The following is a 20910-nucleotide window of genomic DNA, read 5'->3' on the forward strand; positions in this document are numbered from 1 at the left end:
GGAAAGCTTTCGCTAAAAATAGCAGATCGACAAGCTCACAACGGGAGCTTGTCAAGATCTGCTATTTTCAGCGAAAGCTTTCCCCACAATAACAGAAAAAAAGAAAAGGACACTGGTATTGAGCCCTGAGGGACCCATATGGGGTTTAAGCATATAGCTAGGGTTTAAGTGGCTAAAAGGCTAATTGTTTTGACTATTTCCCATAGCTCAGAACTATTTCTAGGTGTTTTCATTGGCGTCTTCATTAGTCACAAAAGCCGTGGGCGGGACTCTGCTCTCTGCAGCGAGTGAAACAGAAAGAAAGGCAATAAAGGGAGGCAGAGGCTGCACTTTGTCGACGAGCATCTCTGCCGTCCTGTTTCACATAATAACGGCGCCACTGCCCCCGGATCTACGCACACACACACACACACACACACACACACACACACACACACACACACACACACACACAGATCGGGACTTGACTGGAAATCAGAGTTGATTCTTTCCAACGGTGCTTAATGTAACTCCGCTCAGTTCGAAACTGCACGCATACACCTGGATAAATCCAGTCCGTCGAGACGAGAGAGAAGGGAAGAAAAACGTGTGTGGAGTGCCTGCCTGCATCATTATTTTGTCAAGGAAAGCAGAAGAATATGATTCTCAAGCAGCACTTGATCTTCCTCCTGTATAGCCTCTGTTCAAGCATCTTGAAAGGTGAGTGAGCACTGAATGTTGCTGTAGCTGTGTAACAGTCGGGCGTGGTGTGACGCTGCCCTGAGATCGCATTCCGCACGTGAGTTTAACAATTGAATGCAAATTGCTTTGGTATTTGTTCAAATGCGGGGTTTTGCGCATTTATTTTTACAGTGGGAATGAATAGTACATTTTGGGATGTTACAGTCTAATGTGTGCCTGTGTGGGAATTATGCTTGGAAACTGAGTGGTGGAATGAAATGACCTAAAAGCAGAATGCGGCTGCTTAAGTTTTACATGGGCAATAACTTGGATGCTGCTGTGCTGTGCTACCCTCTCTGGTAGGATATTCATTTAAAGTGACACTGACAGGACAGGAGCTATCTAGCCTACAGCCTACTTAATTTTTTCCCCTTAATACATTGTTGTCTATTTGTAGCCTACCAATTATTCACAGTAAAAGTGGCATCAATGGATGTGACTAAACGCAGATCAGTCAAGCTTTTATAGTTTTGACGCGTCATTGTCTTTTCTGCACGCATGCTGTCCAAACATTATCACTCAAGGATAAAATAAGTTAGTGTATATAGTCTATAGTATTTCCTCAGCAATATTGCATTATTATAGGCTAGTTGACATTCTTTTTAGTGGCTATGGGTTAGACCTGTCAGGTTCGGTGTCCAATAAGCTGTGTGTATAGTCAGTATTAGTCACTCTTGTGAAGTAGTTTTTGTGTTCAGCCTGAACCTAGACGGTGCGACCACCCTGACTCTGCAGACATCACTGTCATTGTATGACAACTCCCTTAACTCCCCACAGACCGTCCCGCGCCTGGACGTCCATGCAGCCACCGCCCTGTAGGACAGGCAGCCTGTGCGCAAAGGATGCCTGTGAAAGAATCCAAAAAGCCACCAACTACTACTCGTCACCTGCGTTTAACCACTTAAACCCCATGGGTAACCGGAGTCCCTCAGGGCTCAATACTAGTGTTGGTTTCTGTTATTGTGGGGAAAGTGGGGAATATTTTCAGCGAAAGCTTTCCCCACAATATGGATGCTGGGGTTTAAGTGGTTTAATAGTGTAGGGGTTATAGCCTGTCGGTTCTCAACCTGTGGGCCGGGGCCATGAGGATATTACAATTGGGCCCCCAAATAATTGGCAAAATACTAAGATTGTATCATTTAACATTAGAAATACATTTTAAAAAACCTTGAAAAACGTTTCATTGTGAACGCAATCAATTGGGGTGTTTCATTAAAATAACCCCCCCCCCCAAAAAATGCATGTGGCCCACCCATGTGACCGCTTAGCACTGCCACGTCAAATGGTCCCTGATCCAAAAAAAGGTTTAGAACCACTGGGCTACAACATAGCCTATTCAATACCATATATGCTTCTACACATCACGTTCGTAGACCTATCTTTCAATGAAACGATATGTGGCATATTTTCCTCATGTAGGCTACCAAATCACAATGTTATTATAAGAAACTGCATAGACATAGAATGGCATGGCTATGCCTCGCAACCCTTAAGTCGAGGCTGGTGTTCATTCTGGTGAACTGAGTGTCGACTTGAAAATGTTTTTATTCTATGTGAGCTAGGCTGGTTCAAGATTTTTTTTCCTATTTATTGTTGTGACATCACAATAATTGTGGAGAAAAAAAAGGAAATGTTGCAGGTTGGTGGTTGTGAGTGTGGGAAATTCATTGGCCATGACGCAGCGGAGGTTGAGCCTACCAGCCCCCCCTCACCCCCAGCCCTACCCCCGTTGGACTGAGCCATTAGGTCAGTTTAGGTCAGGCCGGTTTATAGTAGGCTAGTGCTAGTCTACTAAGAGGAGAGGTGATTATTTGAAAATTGGGAAAATAAGAGGGAGGTGATCAGACTCGAAATCGAGCAAGGGTGTATGGGTGATGTGTTTTAAGGAGAGATATATGAACATTATTTTTGAAAAATCTTGAAACTGTGAGAACTGCTAATTTAGAAGGCATAAACCATTAATGGGTTTAAATAACTCATCATTCAGACATTTCAACAAATTGAAACGGCAGGTGGCACTTGCAATAGCTTTACAGGGGGCGTAGTTGTGTGTTTGACTGAGAAGATAAATGAACTCAAGATAAATAATTTACATTATGTAGGAGTGCCTTTTCCATGCCAGTGATACAGCAGTAAATGTACTTCTGTCTGACCATTTTGTCCTAATGGCGTGGCACCAAATTTGCCATAACATACAACATATTTGCGTCATTAGATCATATTGTATATCGACATCTTTGGTGAAATACAGTTGGGATACAAGTATATATATACATATATGTATCTGTATACTACACTGTATACCAGCATAGTAATCACTGGTATATCTTTAAATATATCATGAACTCTATTTTTGGTGGATCAGTCAAATGGAAAGTGTTAAGTATTGATCAAAAGAGGCTCTGTATTTACGATATGCCATCTTTCCTATCACCAATGTGCCATGCACCAAACATACTGTACAAAGAACTTTGTGCTACTACAGTTATAGTTTAGGATGTAATATGTACTAAAGTACTTGTTTTTCTTAAGGTAGCTTAAACTTGAAAATGTATCTCAGATTGAAACCACAATGCTCACTTTGGTGCAGGAAATATTGTTGTCTGCAACATTCCCAACAATCTGTTCTTCAGCATTAACATGGTGAACCCAGTTATGATGAAATGGTTGGTTTCTAAGCTAAATCTGAGTGAGTTAAAAAACGCTTGAAATTAATACATACTGACCAGAGAGAACCGAGAACTTAACAATTCCACATACTGTAGCTTGAGACACAGGGAGCCTTTAAGAAATGCATGGGTGCATCTCCTGTGGGCTAGAATAATCAGGCTACTGGAATAATCGGGCAGTTGGAACGCAAGGTATGACAGAGGGAGGTGCTTTACATTCAGTGATACCCGCTCCTCACTGCTGAGAGTTAGCTTATCCCTGCAGAATGTCTCTAAGCTGCTGAGTGCTGGCCACAGAGCTACGCTGTGTACTACCACTGCATATGAATAATCCAGTAAAGGGAACAAGTGTACCCCAAAAGAGCACCAGCTGCCCTGCTTACTCTATGTTGACAGATGTATACAGTAGGATAAGTTTCAAAACCAGAGGCAAATGTGTGCTCAGAATGGTGAGCAGAGTAAAAGATTAGTTGCTTTTCAGACGTTACCTTTCAGTCCGCCTCCCTTCACAGTGCTCTTTATCGAGGCAGTTCAAGGCCCCTCTCCTCCACCAATTAGCTACGCGCTTCATAGATTATAAGGGCAATTAGATTGCCAGGACTTATTTTGATCCATGTTTGATTGAATGTGAGGAGAAGTTTCCAGGACTTATTTTCATCAATGTTTGATTGAAGGTTAAGAGAAGTTTCCACGACTTATTTTGATCAAAGTTTGATTGAACATTAAGTGCCGTCTGATCTTCAAGTAACCTGTCTAGAGAACATCCCCTCAAAGTGCTTGCTCTGCAGCTCACTTAGGATATTGAAGAGGACACTGAAACGAAGAGAACATTCACCCAGAGATAGAAATCACATGAATTTTTCAGACTTCTGCCTGTTCATCCCTTATTTGTAAACTTGAGGAGCTCTTCCAGTTGAAAACCAGATAAGCAAGAGCCAAAGTTGTGATTTAATGAAATACCTGGAGGTGTTTTTTTGTGTAATGTTTGAAGAAAATATTGATGGACTGAACATTTACAACCTGCTGACAGATCAGAAGTTATATAAATAATGTCTCTTAGGTGCTGCCAATGTGTCGATGATTGTCTCATTATTGTCAGTGACATTCTTTTTTATGATACAATGAGAATCTTGCCTTCCTTACCTCCAACTTTGGGAGAAACATGGTAATAGTGATGGTACTATTTTACTTTTTACATGAATTAACAGTTAACAAAAATATTGGCACCAACAAATCTTTCTGAATTACAATCAAGGCCAAGGGAACTAACAGTGCTTTCAGCATGCTGCCATTAATTAAATAGAAAACTGAGATCAAAACAAAAGAATCGACCCAGGCCTTTCTCTCTAGCAGTAAATAACACATGTACAGAGCTGGGACTGAAGGAACTTAAAGTGCAATATCTGGAGCCGCTCCTGATGGAAGCAGATTATTATTAATAATGTAAATAAATTGTGTGTATGCATTGTAACCATTGAGTCTAGGGTATCATTACAATCTTATTTGTTCAAACCCCTAGGGAGGGCATGTAAAATGTATGCTCAGAATTTGAAATAAATTGGATTATTTTGCTATTCAGAATATGAGTCATGTATGCATTTATAAGCACACTTAATGGTCAGGCTTCAATGATTGCAATCATATTTATCAAAATGAAATACTCATATTAAATCATATTGACCGCATAATATGATAATATATTATGAAGTTGTTTGTTTTTTGCATATTTTAGATCTTTTGCCTGTTTGACTAAGGAAAATAAATTATGCTCTGTTTTGTTGGAGAGAGTTGAGAGCTTTTTTCTTGTGAGTTTAGTACATTCTCTATATTTCAGTGTTTTTCCCAGAATGAAGGCTATACTTCATTTTATACCCGTTTGCAGTGCTGACCTTTACCAATCTTTCTTGGCCCTCATCCCTGTTGAAGTGGGCTTTGTGCCCGGCTATGGATGAGCCTCTGAATTTCATTTAGTCTGTGTGATCATCTCTCCTTCTCTCATCCTGCAGCAGCTACGAACAAAGTTAATATTTTTGTTCAGAAATGACACCCATAGTCCCATACATTATTCTGTCACACAGTTGGCATGTAATCTGTTTTCGTAGGTTTTTCATAGTGGATCTTGTATCACCTGGAAGTCATGTTTGTTTTCTGTTTTTCTATTCAAAGGCTGCTAGGATCATATCACAGAAAGGGATCAATATCCTGAGTGAAAATAATCCTCTCTCTGGCAAATCCTCCCGTCCAATTGTGTTTATGTATGCAAGTGAGATGTAGTCCAGAATGTTAACTATGAAATATTGAAAGCCTTATTGAGGTATCCGTAACAGATGTCCTTTACTACTTCTACTGTGTTTATTTGGCTAGGTTCCAAAAAAGAGCGTGATAGACTACCTAAGGTATTAGACTGCAGCCAAACACCCGGCCATAATTGATAATGTGATAAATATGCCATTATATGAAGAAACCGAAGTGTGTGGCCCTAATGAAACTCTTGGATAAGGGGCTCGTTTTATTATTATTAATACATGTGCTGTGTATATGTGTTAGTGTCCTTCATCATCATTACAAAATCAAATCATTATAGTAGATGGTCTGGAGCACACAGCACATCTCCTGCATTTGTAAATTGTATAGATTCTAGGTCAACTGCACATTCTGTAACTGCCATGCTACATGGCAGTTACAGTATGTGTAACATTGTTAGGAAATGTACAGTAAATTACTATTACATAATGATTGTTATGATTGTTCATGATTTAATTTGCATCGGAAGTAGGCCGATAATAAAGATTTGCTCATCCATTGCAAAGATTAATATTACTGAACAATGAAGCCATTGAAACGCCTGGCCACAATTTAGATATCAAATATTTCATGCATTTGTGCTTGGTACCACTACCATGCCCTGCCTAAACGTTTTAGTATCATGCATGTCTCTATAAATTCCAAAAAGAGACACTGAGTGTATGAGTGCCCTTCGGCTATCTCGCAGTCGCCTTCATATTTCGGCATGTGTATTGATGACGCCCCAAGGGAGTGCAGTGCCGAATGTAAAAATGTAACGGGCGTTGCTTGCAAATGACGGGTACTACACTTCTGACGTCAAAGTACACAGCACCCACTGTCAATGGCTGGCTGAATAAGTCATAGCACACATTCAAGGTTTGTAAGAAATAGATCGAAAGAAATGTACGGTAGGTATCAGTTCCTCTGTTTTACAAAGTATTACTTCAATTGATGCCTCTGTACATCACAAACTTAAATTCAGTGAAATAACAATAACAATAGCAGCTCTAACAGTCTGCTGAGTGCTAACTTAACCCATTGAATCCGGGAACGCATCGCTGTCATTTTAGATTTCTTTGGCCATTTTTTTAAAATCGTGAAAATTTGTGCAAATCTTTAAATATTTAAAGCGAACATTTGTAAAATATATTACAGGGACCTCCAGAAGCAAAGATTTGAGTTACAAATATATGTTCAAAGATTTGCACAAATTTTCAAAAATAGCAGATCTAAAAGCTCATAGCGTGGCACTCTGTGCCGCGCTATGAGCTTGTATATCTGCTATTTTTTAATAGCCAAAGAAATCTAAAATGACAGACATGCGTCCCCGGATTGAATGGGATAAACAAGGCTTACCAGTCTGTGGGTTTCATAAATACTAGGGCGATGCCTGTTGGAAACGATGCCCGTTAGGAATGCATGCCCCTCTGGTTATGCCCATGGTTGAGCAGTCAGTGCAGTAGCCATTATGATAGTATGGCGGCCAGTCTATGATGTCGGTACTATGATGTCATGTCATATTTTGCCATAGGATACATTATTTAGCATATTTAAGTTGTTTTGTTTTTATTTTCCAATACTCAATGCATAACGTGTATTCGTCCAGTGTGATAAGAACCATGTAGTTGTTAGTCTCTCAAGCCAGACATCTATTCCACAGTCTTCAAATGCTATAGAGCAGTGTTTCCAAAACAGTGGGTCGGGACCCATTTTTGGGTCGAAGACCCATTTTTATGGGCCGCTAGTAAAAATTCCCTAAAGAAAAAAACAACATTGTCTCCGCCAGGCCGAAAGGCATGGCGAGAGAGTATGTTTTACCCCTTGTCCGTCCGTCCGTGTGTGTGTGTGTGTCCGTGTGTGTGTGTGTCCGTGTGTCCATCTGTCTGTGAACAGCTAATCTCCGGCACCGTTGGCCCGCTCGCTGCGAAACTGTGCACACACACTCCCTGGATGCCAATTCAGAACCTCTTCCATGCATTTTCTTTTTTTTTTATATTACTCCTACAGATTTTATCCAAACATCACACAAATCGGTACACAGTATCTCTATAGTCATGTGATCAACATAGATCTGTCCGATTTTCCATATTCCATCCTGATTGGCTAACATTGGCTTCCAAAGTTTGCAGGATTGGTTTGTTTTTATCAAATCATCTACGCAGCATGCGATTTCCGTGAGATTGTGCACGCACATTCCCACTAGGCTGAGGAAGAATTGCCACTTGAAAATGTTCAAATCAGCCTCATGGTGGCGCTATAACAGGCCGATTTGCGTTTTTACCTATAACTGCACCGATCTGCGTGAAACTTTTCACGCACTCTCCCTAGAGGCCAAGGAAAAACCTTTACCATGCATTTTTCACATCTGCCTTTTAGAGCGCCACCAGGAGGCTAATTTTATAAAACAAATGTTTTGCTATTACTCCTTCAGAATCTGTCCAAAAATCACGCAAATCGGTACACAGTATCTCTATAGTCATGTGATCAAGATGGAAGTGTCCGATATTTCATATTCCATCCTAATTGGCTAACATTGGCTTCCACAGTTTGCTGGATAGGTCCGTTTGAACAAAATGCCTCAAATCATGAACGCAACGTGTGATTTCTGTGAAACTTTGCACACATATTGCCACTAAGCCAAGGAAAAAATGCCACCCTTTTCACATTGGCCTGTTATAGCGCCACCAGCAGGTCTAATTTAGCAAAACACATTTTTGGAACAAAATGCCTCAAATCATGAATGCAGTGTCCGATTACCGTGCAAGGCCTAAGAAGAAATGCCGCCCCTTTCATTATTATTATATTATTATAGCGCCACCAGGAGGCCACAATAACCTACCTGACCTGGCGGAGACCTGTGCTCCGGGGAGCACTTTTTCTAGTTTGTCATGTATTAAAAACCAATTGAAACATTGCCACACGTTGTGATCTTGTACAGTAGATCGGCTATTTTCACTAGTTTGGGTCCCGAGACCAGGCTTACCAGGCTGCAAAGACGAAGCGGAAGTGGTGGGGGGGACGTGGATATCCGCTTCGCAGCCGTGAAACATTTCAATGCTTCCAATGTACAGACTACAGAATGTACAGCGGAAGCATTTCAGAATCAGAATTCAACCTTATTGTCAAATCACTGATTTACAGATGTAAAGAAGTGGGTGAAAAATTCATTTTTGCATAAGCTCCGTCATTTTGTTGTTTTCCAGAAAGGGAAAAGAAGAGAAAGGAGGGGGAGGGCAGGGACAGGGAGAGCAGGGAGAAAAAAAATCTAACATTAAATAAGCGTGTCAAAGAGAAAAATATCTCTATCTACATATATACTCATAAATGCACATACCTGTAGCATAAGATCAGATGCTACAGTATGTACGTATGTATGTGGTTAAGCATGGTGCGAAAGTGGTAACACATTGGTAGGTCCACATATCGGCAGGTATGTGCACGATTAGACATACTGTGCTAAAAGCACATAGGGCAGAAACAGTAAAAGACCCAGTAAAGTCCACATGGCAGCTTTGACAAGCTATGCATCCAGAGAACTTAACATTAGGGAGAAAAGGGCAGAACTCACGTTGATGCATGTTTATACTCTTTTATTAACCTTTTATTAACCTTTTTTTAAAGGGTTCCCACAGGTCTGTATAAGCTGGGCTGTAGAAAGTGAATGCAGGCATATTTGCAAGTGAAGGTGGGAGGGGGGTAAAAGCATTGAAACTCCTTGTCCTCATAAAGAGGGATCAGCTCTCTGAACGAGAGCTGCATACCGATGCAGGAGATGCCAGTGCCCAGAGGCAGAGAGCATGTTTTTGCTGAAAAAAAGCCCCTAAAGCAGCCAAGCTGAGAGCAAGAAGGAGAAAGGAAGAGGAGGCGTGCAGGAGGAAGGCACACAAAATTGTAAGAGGCAGAATGCAGGGGAGAGAGAGAGAGAGAGAGAGTTATAGTGTGATGTTAGATACATCAGGCATTTCATCATGCATAAAAGGATAAAGAACTGTAAAATACTTTTATGCTGATACTGTAGAGTATAAAAATGAGCATCAGCTTTCAAGAGAGTCTTGGACGTACACTTAAATTCATCAATAGCTTTCCTTCTGATTGAACTTGCTTCTTGCTTGCTCACATAAGACATAATTGTATCCTTGGAACACGGTACAGTAAAATATCTGAAAGTTGCAAACCACCCTCATGATTTTCAGATGAAGAGAAACATTTGTAAATACGTGTTTCTCCACACATTTGACCTCTGGGGAAATGAGAAAGTGTGATTAGTTTGGGTCCTGTGTATGCAAATGTTCATACATTTATTAGAAAACAAACAGTTGGCAAAGATAGATGATCGTGCTTCCTCTGTGATTATTAGGTTATTTCTTTGGGAAAACGGGTGGATCTATATTCTGAATTCTGATCATATCAAGTAATTATCTTTGGTCCCCTGTAATCTAAAATTATAAGGTTTTCCGTCAGGGAAACAGCAGGCAAATTGTGAACTGACATTCATTTCGGTAGTCTTTCTTGGCTGAAAAATCAATTGCAGGGTTCTAGCACTCAAGGATATTTTGTAACGCAGCAACACATAGTCAGAATTAAGGCAGAAGGTGTCAAAAAACACATTTATGTGTTATTGTGAAAAAATGTACCAGTAAATATAAAAAATAAGTAAGGTGCACACAATGTTTTTGTGTGCACCTTGATTATACAAAACTTTGTATAATCAATAATATTCATAATTCAATAATCCAGTAATCGCTAAATTGAGTAACCAGTGAGAACCTGTGTTGAGTTGATTGTTAGATACTGGCTTTATTTGCACCAAATCTATTGAGTTTTTGGTGACTCAGTTGAGGTTTGGGGTTTTGCTCCTGCACACTGTGCTAATGAATACATTAATTGAGATGAGAGTATGTATAAACTGTACTGTACCATTGTCTCATGTTCAGTACCATCTCAATTCATTGTATGCATCTATAATTTTGTGTTTTGCTTCTTTTAGTTTCATATTTGTTATGACATTCATTGGCATAATGAGTCTCTGTTTATGAAAAGAGAAATTCCCATTTAAATTGGTGCGAAAAATGGAAACACGTGGCAAAACTGCACACTGGCTGTTTTCCTTTACAAATGAACCACATACCATATGTAATCACTACATTATGGGTGATAATACATTCTCTGGCTTAGCTATGCTTTTAAGGCATGTGCAGTAACTAAACACCATTGGAGAGTAAGAAAACACCATTGGAGAGATGTAGCCTTCTATTTTGGATTGTGTAGCTGAAAAGTGATACAGGCCTAAAGCTTAGAAGGAGAGTTTTCAGGACCCTAAGCTATAGGCTTTGTTCCGACTGCAGGCAAATCCGATTTGCTTCTCAAATCTGATCTTTAGGACCAACTGTCCACACTGCTATTTGCAAGTGATCCGATCGGATTTGTGTATACTATTCAGACATCTTCGACCTATTTGCATTGGTTGCTGTGGTAACGTTGTAATGACATAGGTGTGAGTGATGCTTAATTCAGTCAGGCTTCAGTGTGCGAGTGTCCAGACTGAGAAACATTTTTTAGAAGATGCTCAGATTTGAAGCACATCTCAAACCACGTAGGAATGTGGATCAAATCTGATTAGCAAAAATCAGGTCCCATGTGGTTTGCTGTTCAGTCTTGATAAAACCTCTACCTCTGATCATCTGAATCTAATATGGATAAAGCCAAAAGTCGGATTTGGGCTGACAGTTTGAATATAGCCTGGAACATTTTTGGAAAATGCTTGCATAATAATGACATGCCCAAAATAGGGAATTTATGTTTTCCAGACAGGAAAATAAGTGTCTGTAACATGCATGTGACCTGCAGATGGACGGCGTGGATTGAGATGCACTGAGCTCCGATCTGCAAAAAAACATGCAGAGGTGGACAAAATAAAAATAAAAGAAAATAAACTGAATTTGAGGTTAAATGTGAAAGCTAGGAGGTGGCAATTATCCCCTGGGACCACAAATGATGCTCCTGGTCAGTCTGGATGCCCCCTGCCTTTGTGCGCTCAGAGATGATTACACATCGGATCCCCTAGTGCTGGTGGAGTGTGTGGGCATCCTGGGCGTATCAAGTGCCCTTAACTACTGGAAGTGTAGCACCCCCCAGATAATGACCGGTCTGAGCCTATAGGAGCAGGACTCATCACCCCATAAATACAGGGACCATATGGACTCGCTGTGGAAAGCTGCCGACAGTCACTTTTCAAGCGGACGCATACTTGCAGTAGGCTGTGTACTGTGAGGCAGTATACTGTAAATGGGTGTTGCAACACATTTGTTTCTATGAAGAAAAGAAGTAAGAACTAAAGGGTTACTTTAGAGTCGACGCATAAGGGTCAATTTTTACACTTTCAGAGTTTAATTAACAATCCTTTTTTTGTTGTTGCTGTGTATCATCACTAACTTGGAAACTGATCACACAGTGTTTGATATTGTAGTGACATACATTTTCTATGATGACATTGCATCAAAAAACAAGACGTGTCTAGCGGCGTGTTTCCATGTGAACATTAAAGGTTTCATGACGTTCAGTTTTACCACACATTAAAAGTCTTTGTCATGGTCCTTCAAACGTGTATAGAAAGTTTTAACAAAAAAATCCACTCCATTGATCCATGGCAGGTGTTTTTCTCTCACATTTCTAAAGCCTTTTCAACTGCAATGAAAAAAGAAATCTTTGCCTGCGGGTGTCGCTGGTGAGGGATTTTGCCTGTCAATCATCGCCTCTGCTCCGCCCCCCCCCCCCCCAAAGGAAAGGATAGGGGAGGGGAGGGGCGAGGAGGAGAGTGGGTGGGATTAATCGGCTGTGACCTCACTGCCGAAGGGCCAAGCTCAGATTACTTTTCAGCCTAATTATTCAGAAAACCCCAGACCACAGAAAATCCACTGAATGTTCAAAGTTCAGATTTTTTGGGTGTAATTGAGGTCATAAAACCCCCCAAAAAACATAACAAATAAAAAAAGTGAAAATGAATGTCATAGAACCTTTAATCTATGTGGACCTTGTCAGATTGACAATGTGACGTATTATCGCTGGTACTACTCTTTTAGGTTATATTACCTACTTACCAAATATGGAATTATTTATAAATTTACAGTTTTAAAATGTTAAATATTTCACTAGCATAAAACATTGTGGAAACAATATTCAGGTATCTTCTTTGGACTACTGGCAGTGTGTACAATAAATCTGGCACTGAGACAGACAGACAGACAGACAGACAGACAGACAGACAGACAGACAGACAGACAGACAGACAGACAGACAGACAGACACACACACACACAGACCTTCTTCTAGTCGGACGGCTCGGCCCATAGATACCGCGGTGTAAAAATAAACAATTTGACCTGCAGTATAGCCTCAGGTGGCATGTTAATGCCGGCGTAGAGCATTCGTTTTCCAATTATTAGCACAAATTGTTTACTTTTAGAAGGAAATAGGTTGATGTATTATTGCTACAGTATGTGCTAACAGAAACCATGGAAACCATTTGCAATACATTATGAATTCAAAGAAGTTACTTATTATGGCCTTAATGTTTCAACATTATAATGGATCTCTCCAATCTCAGCATTCAGCCACAAATTAATTTCTCCTGGAAACATATAATAATAGTTACCGGTACTTCATTTTTCAACTCTACAAAAATATTACATTTATAGTTCAGTTATTTCATGACCAACACAATTCCAACCCAATCAATGTTTGCATGAATATATTCAATTCACACCATGAGGTTAAATTATTAGTATGCAGAGCTATGCATATTTCAGATGTTTGAATTATTGAAGATATGAAATTGGTTTACAGCACCTTTTCAATAAGATACTGCAGAACACACATTTCGTTCCAATTAGGTCCAACAACTTCCTTCTTTGCATCGGCTAATTTGCTGCAAGAATCCTAGCGTTCCTATTCTGGGCATGTCATAATAGGCGAAATAGGCCAACATTCGGCGAAAATAGGCGAATGTTCAAGGGAAATTGCTGATCTACAAGCTTACAACGCATCGCGTTCCGAGACTTTGTGAGCGCAGCCTCCCGTCTGTAGTAAAAATAAAACATACACTTTCGCTACTCTCCAAAACAAAGACGGTTTTATGGAGTTGAAAGCCTACTCTACTTAGTGGTAATACTCCGAGCCCCCCACCTCACGTCTTGAATACACTTTTTGGCCAGAAAAGAAAATATTTCACAAGAAGGAAAAACATTCTTTGGTTACTCCACTGCACCCTCTACAGATCTGGTCAATTGTTTTTTTCTATTGACCAGACTTTTCCTTCCGGTGAAATATTTTCTTTTCTTAGTGTGTTCCCACTAAGTAGAGTCCGCTTTCAACTACATAAAACCGTCTTTGTTTTGGTGAGTAGCGAAAGTGTATTATTTTTTTTTGACTACAGACGAGAGGCCTGTGGTGCGTGCGCAAAGGCTCGAATGTCCAATAGCATTAAGGAGAACTCCTCTAACGCTATGGACCAGAGCTATATTGAGTCATGCACTTTAAGACTATTATTTAATCTGGAGTAGGCTGCCAAGACAGAAACTGCATCTATGTAGAATGGTCAATAATGAGAAACACATGTTGGACATAAGACACCTGCCCTACAGTATAACTATACTTCACTTCCTACAGGGAGTTGGATGGCTGAATGCAAGCTGCATGAGTTGTGTAATGCTCCCCTGGCCTGAATAAGCATTGTTGAGGGATCATTTTTGTGTTATTTATTTTATTGCTCATCAATGTTGAACATCTGTTAATCATTCTTACATTATATGCAACACAGGGGTTCAGCCACACTGCAAAATCCTGAGTGTTAATTTAATTCTGAGAATTTTTACTGTGGCCTTTCCTGTGCAGTGGGGCCTCAGATTGATATTGAATAAAACATTTTTTTACACCAAAAGTAATTTACACCAACATGATGGTCACTCGCTATGAATTGTGAGTACATTTTTGATGATATTCTTTTGACACAATAAGGGATCTTATGACTTCACCAGTTATTGTGATTATCTACATCCATCATGTATTTATGTTAATGTCAATAGCACAATCTGTCCATGGCCAATATTACTAACTCAGGGAATGTAGTCATCGAGGCCACAAGCAATGTCCTTCTCCACTCGTGGGCAAGACAGAGAAAGAGCTCAAACTCAAAATAACCTTGACACGGCTGATGATTCAGTCAGGTGTTCCCTCAGATCAATTTTGTTAATGTGTTTTTCTTTTACTATCTAATAGCTGCCTCTTATTTCCACTGCCTGTAGCAAAGCTCCCCTAACAGCTACAGACTGCAGCTTCCATCTGTACACAGTTTATGTCCTCTGCACAGTATGTAAGAGACAAAAGCAGCAGGCTTCGAGGAATTCTTGTATTCTGCCATTCAGTACAGATTGCCATTTGCATTTAGTAATTTGCCATCCTGAATTTATGCTCACGTACACTGGGAACTTCAGTCCAAATAACATTTAGTGAGGTTTTGACCATGGTGACTGCATATCTACTGTATAGACTGTACCAATTTGCTTAATAGGCTGAGCCAACAAATCCACCTCTCTTCTACTTACACAGCAGTAACGCCCTGACTATAAAAGTAGCAGATCCAAACACCCTGCACTACTTTCTCAGCAGGTGCATCAATTAATTCTAATTACATAGAAAAAATATATGTGTTGGACTGTAATTGTGAACCCTCCCACCCCCCATAATAAGGCCCTTCTTAGTGTAAAATGTTACATGTGTACACACAACTAGAATTGCTGCTTTGTGGTCGTATGCCTCTGCCAAACAGTTGCAGTTTACATCCATGTCTGTCAGGACTCATATAATATAGTAGTCAAGATATTTGAATAAAAGGTGTTAAGTGTATCTTTTGGCAAAATGTAAGTTATCACTATATTGTGTTTTGTGATGTCCCAGTGAATTGTACCTTTGACCACCAAATTCTGATCAACTGTTTTTTGTTGGTTTTCCATTTTCTCCCCAATTTAGCCATTTCCATTTCCCCACATATGGAGGCTATATTTCCTGTCACTGCGCCTACTTGTTGGTCTTGGGGTCGCTTAGACGATCGCATATCTTGCCCGATACACATGGAGTCGCCAGCCGTTCATTTTCACCCAACAGTGAGGCGTTTCAGCAGGAGGGTGTAACGCGTGTGGAGTAACATGCTCTCCCTCCCCGTTCCACTCCCTGACGAACAGGCCCCTGCTGGCTTCCCACCCGTGAACACAGACAATTGTGTTCGTTGGAGTGCCTAGCCATGCCTGAGGCACCGTGGAGGAATCAAACTCCAGTCTTCCACGGAGGTGGGCAGGAACATAACCCCTGCACCACCCTGATGCCCGCCAAATCCTAATCAGTTCATACTTGAGTCAAAGAGGATGTCTGTGACTGATATAATGAAATTCCATCCCGGTTTTCCTGAGATTGAGTTCATGAGAATTGAACGTATACGTGTGGTCACACTGACTTTGACCCCCAAAATCAAATCAATTCGTCCTTTAGTCCAAGTGGACATTTGTGACAAATTAGAAGAAATTCCCTGAAGGCGTTTTGAGATATTGCTTTCATGAGAATGGGACATAAGTACGTACCTTTAGATGGAAGGACAACCCGAAAACATTTCCGGCAGAGGCATAAAAACACCAAAACTGGGGTCCTAACCAAACCGAACAATAGAAATAGAAAAACACAATAGCATTAAATAGTAAGAATCACAACTATTTAATTCTGAATATTACATTTATAATGCATCTGTATTTCTGTGATGATGTTTGTTTACAACAGAGATGCTTTCAAATGTTTTAATAGCCTACACATGACCTACCAACTGACTTGCTCAAACTATTGCTACCGGGAGCACGTTTCCCCTCAGTTCTCCCGGCCAAAACTCCACAATATGGTGTGACTGATGACACTTAAGAAAACTTTTAAAACTTTGCTGCGCCTGAGTATCCGGCACAAGTCACCAGGACACTAGGAACCGACAACACAAAACTCATTATTATAATTTACCTTGTTTGAAAGTGCTAATTTCATGGTGTCACCCATTTTTTTACCATTAAAATGCATTGTTGCATACGGTAATTGCAGAGCACCATTTCCTTCAGTATTGGATAAGTGCGGTCCTGTGCTCCAGTTGTCAGACTGGGGGGTCTTGTAGAAGCCTGCAGGGGAGACCCATGCTGCGGATATCTGTCACTCCACTATTCCAAAGAGCTTATCACAGGGGGAACATTTTCCGCTTCACCGGTTACTCAAATCGTGTTTCTCTCTGTATGCCTGCATAATACAGATCCTTACAGGATCAACTAGGCACTAGTATTAACACAACATTTCATACAGTCGATATAAGACACGCTAGAAAAATACTATAACACAATCATGTGATGTATTGTCAGTTAATTTCATTTTTATTTTATTCGGCTTAAGACAACAACAACAACAACAACAACAACAACAACAACAACAACAACAACAACAAAGAACAACAATTTCAGCAAGTCAAGGCAGATTTGTTAGTGTATATCATTATGCATTTTGAATATTTTGTTGAATATTTGTCAAGCCTCATAACCCTTTACTGCTATAACTCCTATAGTATGCTTAAGCGTAGAGCTACAGGGCACACTGTTAATGTAGTTGTTAAAGCCCCGTTATACTTAGTTGCGGCTGGTGTCGTGCATGGAAAATAGCAGATCTACAAGCTCACAATGCTTTGTGCTGTGGTGTGCAGTGAGCTTGAAGATCGGCTTGTATATCACCCTTTAGGATGTGGCAGATGGCAAGGAGATGCCCAAAGAGAAATCCCTTTAAAGCATCTGTTTGCTGTCTTTGAAGACATACATTATGTAGTCATATGCAGTAGTATCCTGGAGATGTTAACAGACAACACATTTACTTTTAAGTTCTTTTCACTGTTCCTTGTTCTATGAAACTATCCTTAATGAACAGCTTTCATTGATCTTCTCTATATAGACCCTTTTCACAGAAGCCATTTTGATGTGTAAACACAGCTTAAGATACTTGTGGTTGGGTTTCATATAGTTGTTAGTGTGTGGCAGCATGGACAACTCCTGTACAGATAACTTCATGCTAGCACACAGGTTACTGTAACACACCCAAAATGAACATCATTATCTTCAGCTGCGTTTACCAGTTCAAATGTCTGCTGTGAAAAGGTTCCATTGACGCTATCTTCAAGCCTTCTCTCGAGGTGCCTAAATCATTTTGCAATATAACATTCATTGTGATATTCATGGGCCACAGTTGTGGTACATGGGCCACAGTACAGTCTATTATTTTGGTGCGTATATTTGCATATTAAAGTTCCAATCCGGGATTTATTTTAATTAAATATACATTCATCTGTATGGTAGAGTATCATAAAAGAATTCGGCACATCTGCCGTGACACATACTCCGTATTCTGTTACTGATAAATGTAATGTGTAATTTCTGCTTTTAGAAATATATTTGCATTTACATTACTTGGTCTGTTTATGCTATTTTCACTCTGGGTACTGCGGACGTTATGGGTTGCAGCTTTAATATTGGATATTATGATAATATTACCATATTATAATATGGTGACAATGCTGACAATTTGTTGAGGCAAGTGTTGAAAAGGAAGAAACAATTTACCTAAACGTCATTAAAACTGGATATTGAAAAAAGGCTTCAGCGCTTTGCCTTGGGAAATGACATACCACAACCTGACTGCTGTACGTTTTATATACGTTTTATACAATCATTTATTTAATTATTTTCTCTTGGCACCTCTTAGGACACACAATCTAATTCCAGTAATAAATGCATTGGCATACTGTATCTATTAAATAACATAAACTTGAAACACATCCATAGGCTTAAATTGTTGACTCCGTCTCCTAGTATGTATCAGAAGTCTTGGGCACGGCCCTGGGGTGGCCCAGTGGTAAAGTGCCTGCCCCCCCCCCCACCGCAGAAGTTGTGGGTTTGAATCATAGAGGTATAATATAACTAGAGGGCGGATTGCCCCGCCCCCAGCTATCATTTCAATGAATGTGCTCACTGGCGTTTTGAAGCACCCGGAAACCTGCCGGAAGTAGAATTATTGGTTCGATTTTGACCCCCCATAGAGTTATGAGCATGCGCACTAGTGTCCTTTTTGCGTTCTACGGCAGCCCGTGTGTCAAGGATTGAACGCGAGATATTTATTAAATACACTCGAGATGCATATTTATATGTAAATGCATATGTATGTATGTATAATATGTTTACATATTTATATGTATAAATATAAATATCTCTCAGTATGTTTTGCGCGTGCATGTATTTCTCCCCGCCTGCAGTTCCAGCTTTGGCCACTGGGGTGGCAGCTTCAATGTTTCTCAGCAACTCTGGGGGCTTGGTTTGAATCCACCGTGCTCGCCAAATCGAATGCACCGAATGGTGCATTCGTAGGGCTGTCACAATTATGACATTTTATTTGATTGTTGCGAATAATTGAAGCTCACAACGCGCCGCATCGTGACGCGTTGTGAGCTTTCAGATCAGCTTTTTCCACTATTTCTGAAAATGTTTCATTTTTAACATGGAAACGATTATGGCGATTATGCAAAAATTATTGCGATTATCTCAAATAATTGCGATTACGTGATTATGTAATAATTGTGACAGGCCTATGCATTCGGCCTTGTCGAGCGTCTACGAACACAATTGCAGAAGGAGCGAGTGCATTCTCCGGCAGCGGCAACAGCCGCGGAACGTCCGCGGAACTTCCGGTGGAGGAGCGGCAGCTCCCGGCAGTGACTGCCGGCGGTGGAGTGTCAGCTGCCGGCGGAGCAGCGGAACTGCCGCGGAAACTGCCGGTGGAGGAGCGGCAGTCGCGGAACTGCCGGTGGAGGAGCGGCAGTCAACTTCTTTTTCCGCCGATAAAGTATAGTTTTGGACCATGACGGAGCCGCGCCGAATCAGCAGACCTTGAGGCCAAGGAGTCGCGCCCGAGCGCCTCCAGGCGCGAGTGCCCGCGACGACCGGCCGATGGTCTGCTATTCGACTAAGCGGCGTCCGAGTTATGTACCGATAGGCACAGAATCGTAAATAATATTAGTGGGGACTGCGTTACACAAACGCAGCACACTCCCAAAGCTGACGCCACCGGCAGCTCCAGCCGCCGCCGCCACCGGCAGCAGCCGCTGCCGGAAAATGCACTCGCTGTCCCTCCACAATTGACCCGTGTTCGGGGGAGGGAAGCTGGGCAGGGAGGTTGATAATAGTCACTGCACGTATTCCTACGGGCTGGGGGCGGCACCTGTCAGCAGGGAGTGTTGGGCGGGAGGAGTAGTTGGATGAAGGTTCTAGTTCTCCCGGTGGGGGATCCGCAGGTGAGTCAGTGGGATACAACACAGCAGTGACAACACACAAATGTGTGTGGGGAGGAATCAATTGGCACGACTAACGACTAAACTGGGGAGATAAAGGGGTAAAAAGCAACAGATTGGGCACAGATTCCACCTCTGACATTGTTCAAGGCTGGTTGGTGGGAAGGGTGTGGGCAGTGTTACCATGTCCGCTTATTGTAAGCGACTTTAGGCTTGTCACTCGGTGCTTCTCAAACATTTTCATTCATGTATTTGTCATATTCCAAATATTTCACATTTCTTCCAAGATTTTTTTTAAAATTGCAGATCTACAAGCTCACAACGCATTGTGAGCCTGTAGATCGTCTATTTTCAAATAGCCGATGTACAGGTATGTAGGGTTAAAGTGGTACAACTGATTTAGATGCTTTATTAACTCATTTTTGCTGGGGACCGCCCTGTGTGTGTGATCTTGCGACTTTAAGTCGCTTCTTTTGGGTGTGTTTTTGTAGACCAATCTGCTAGTTTCTCTCACAAAATCTGGCAACACTGGTTGTGGGTCAGCCTGTGATTGGTAGAGCTGGTTGGTGGGAGGGGTAAGGCTTTTCCTGTGATTAATAGAGGTGTGGCTGAACAAACCTTTTTGTTTTGTATTCATAATCTTAGATTCCCTAACTTGCATGTACAAACGTTAGATACCAACTTGGTCTACTGAACAAATTCACCCTAAGGGCTGTCTAGACTGGGCTGGCTATAGGGAAGCCAAAGAGCCACTCTCAACCCATTCTCACTCCCAAGCATCACATTTTGCAGCTCTCTGAGCTCTGTCATTAGCCCTAAAACATTAATATTAGACAT

The 20910-nt window shown here is 41.0% G+C and overlaps 1 protein-coding gene across 1 annotated transcript in view; it reads left to right on the top strand.

Annotated features, from left to right (window-relative positions):
* Positions 1–452: 452 nt before the first annotated feature.
* The window catches only part of cadm2b (cell adhesion molecule 2b), a 212882-nt gene continuing 192424 nt past the window's right edge, over positions 453–20910 (top strand). Inside the window, exon 1 of the mRNA XM_080428148.1 lies at positions 453–699. Within this exon, the coding sequence (XP_080284274.1) occupies positions 639–699 (61 nt within the window). The 5' untranslated portion in view covers positions 453–638. The remainder of the gene's footprint in view (positions 700–20910) is intronic.

The sequence above is a fragment of the Gymnoscopelus braueri genome (genome assembly GCF_963280865.1).
Source record: "Gymnoscopelus braueri genome assembly, chromosome: 5".
Taxonomy (NCBI): domain Eukaryota; kingdom Metazoa; phylum Chordata; class Actinopteri; order Myctophiformes; family Myctophidae; genus Gymnoscopelus; species Gymnoscopelus braueri.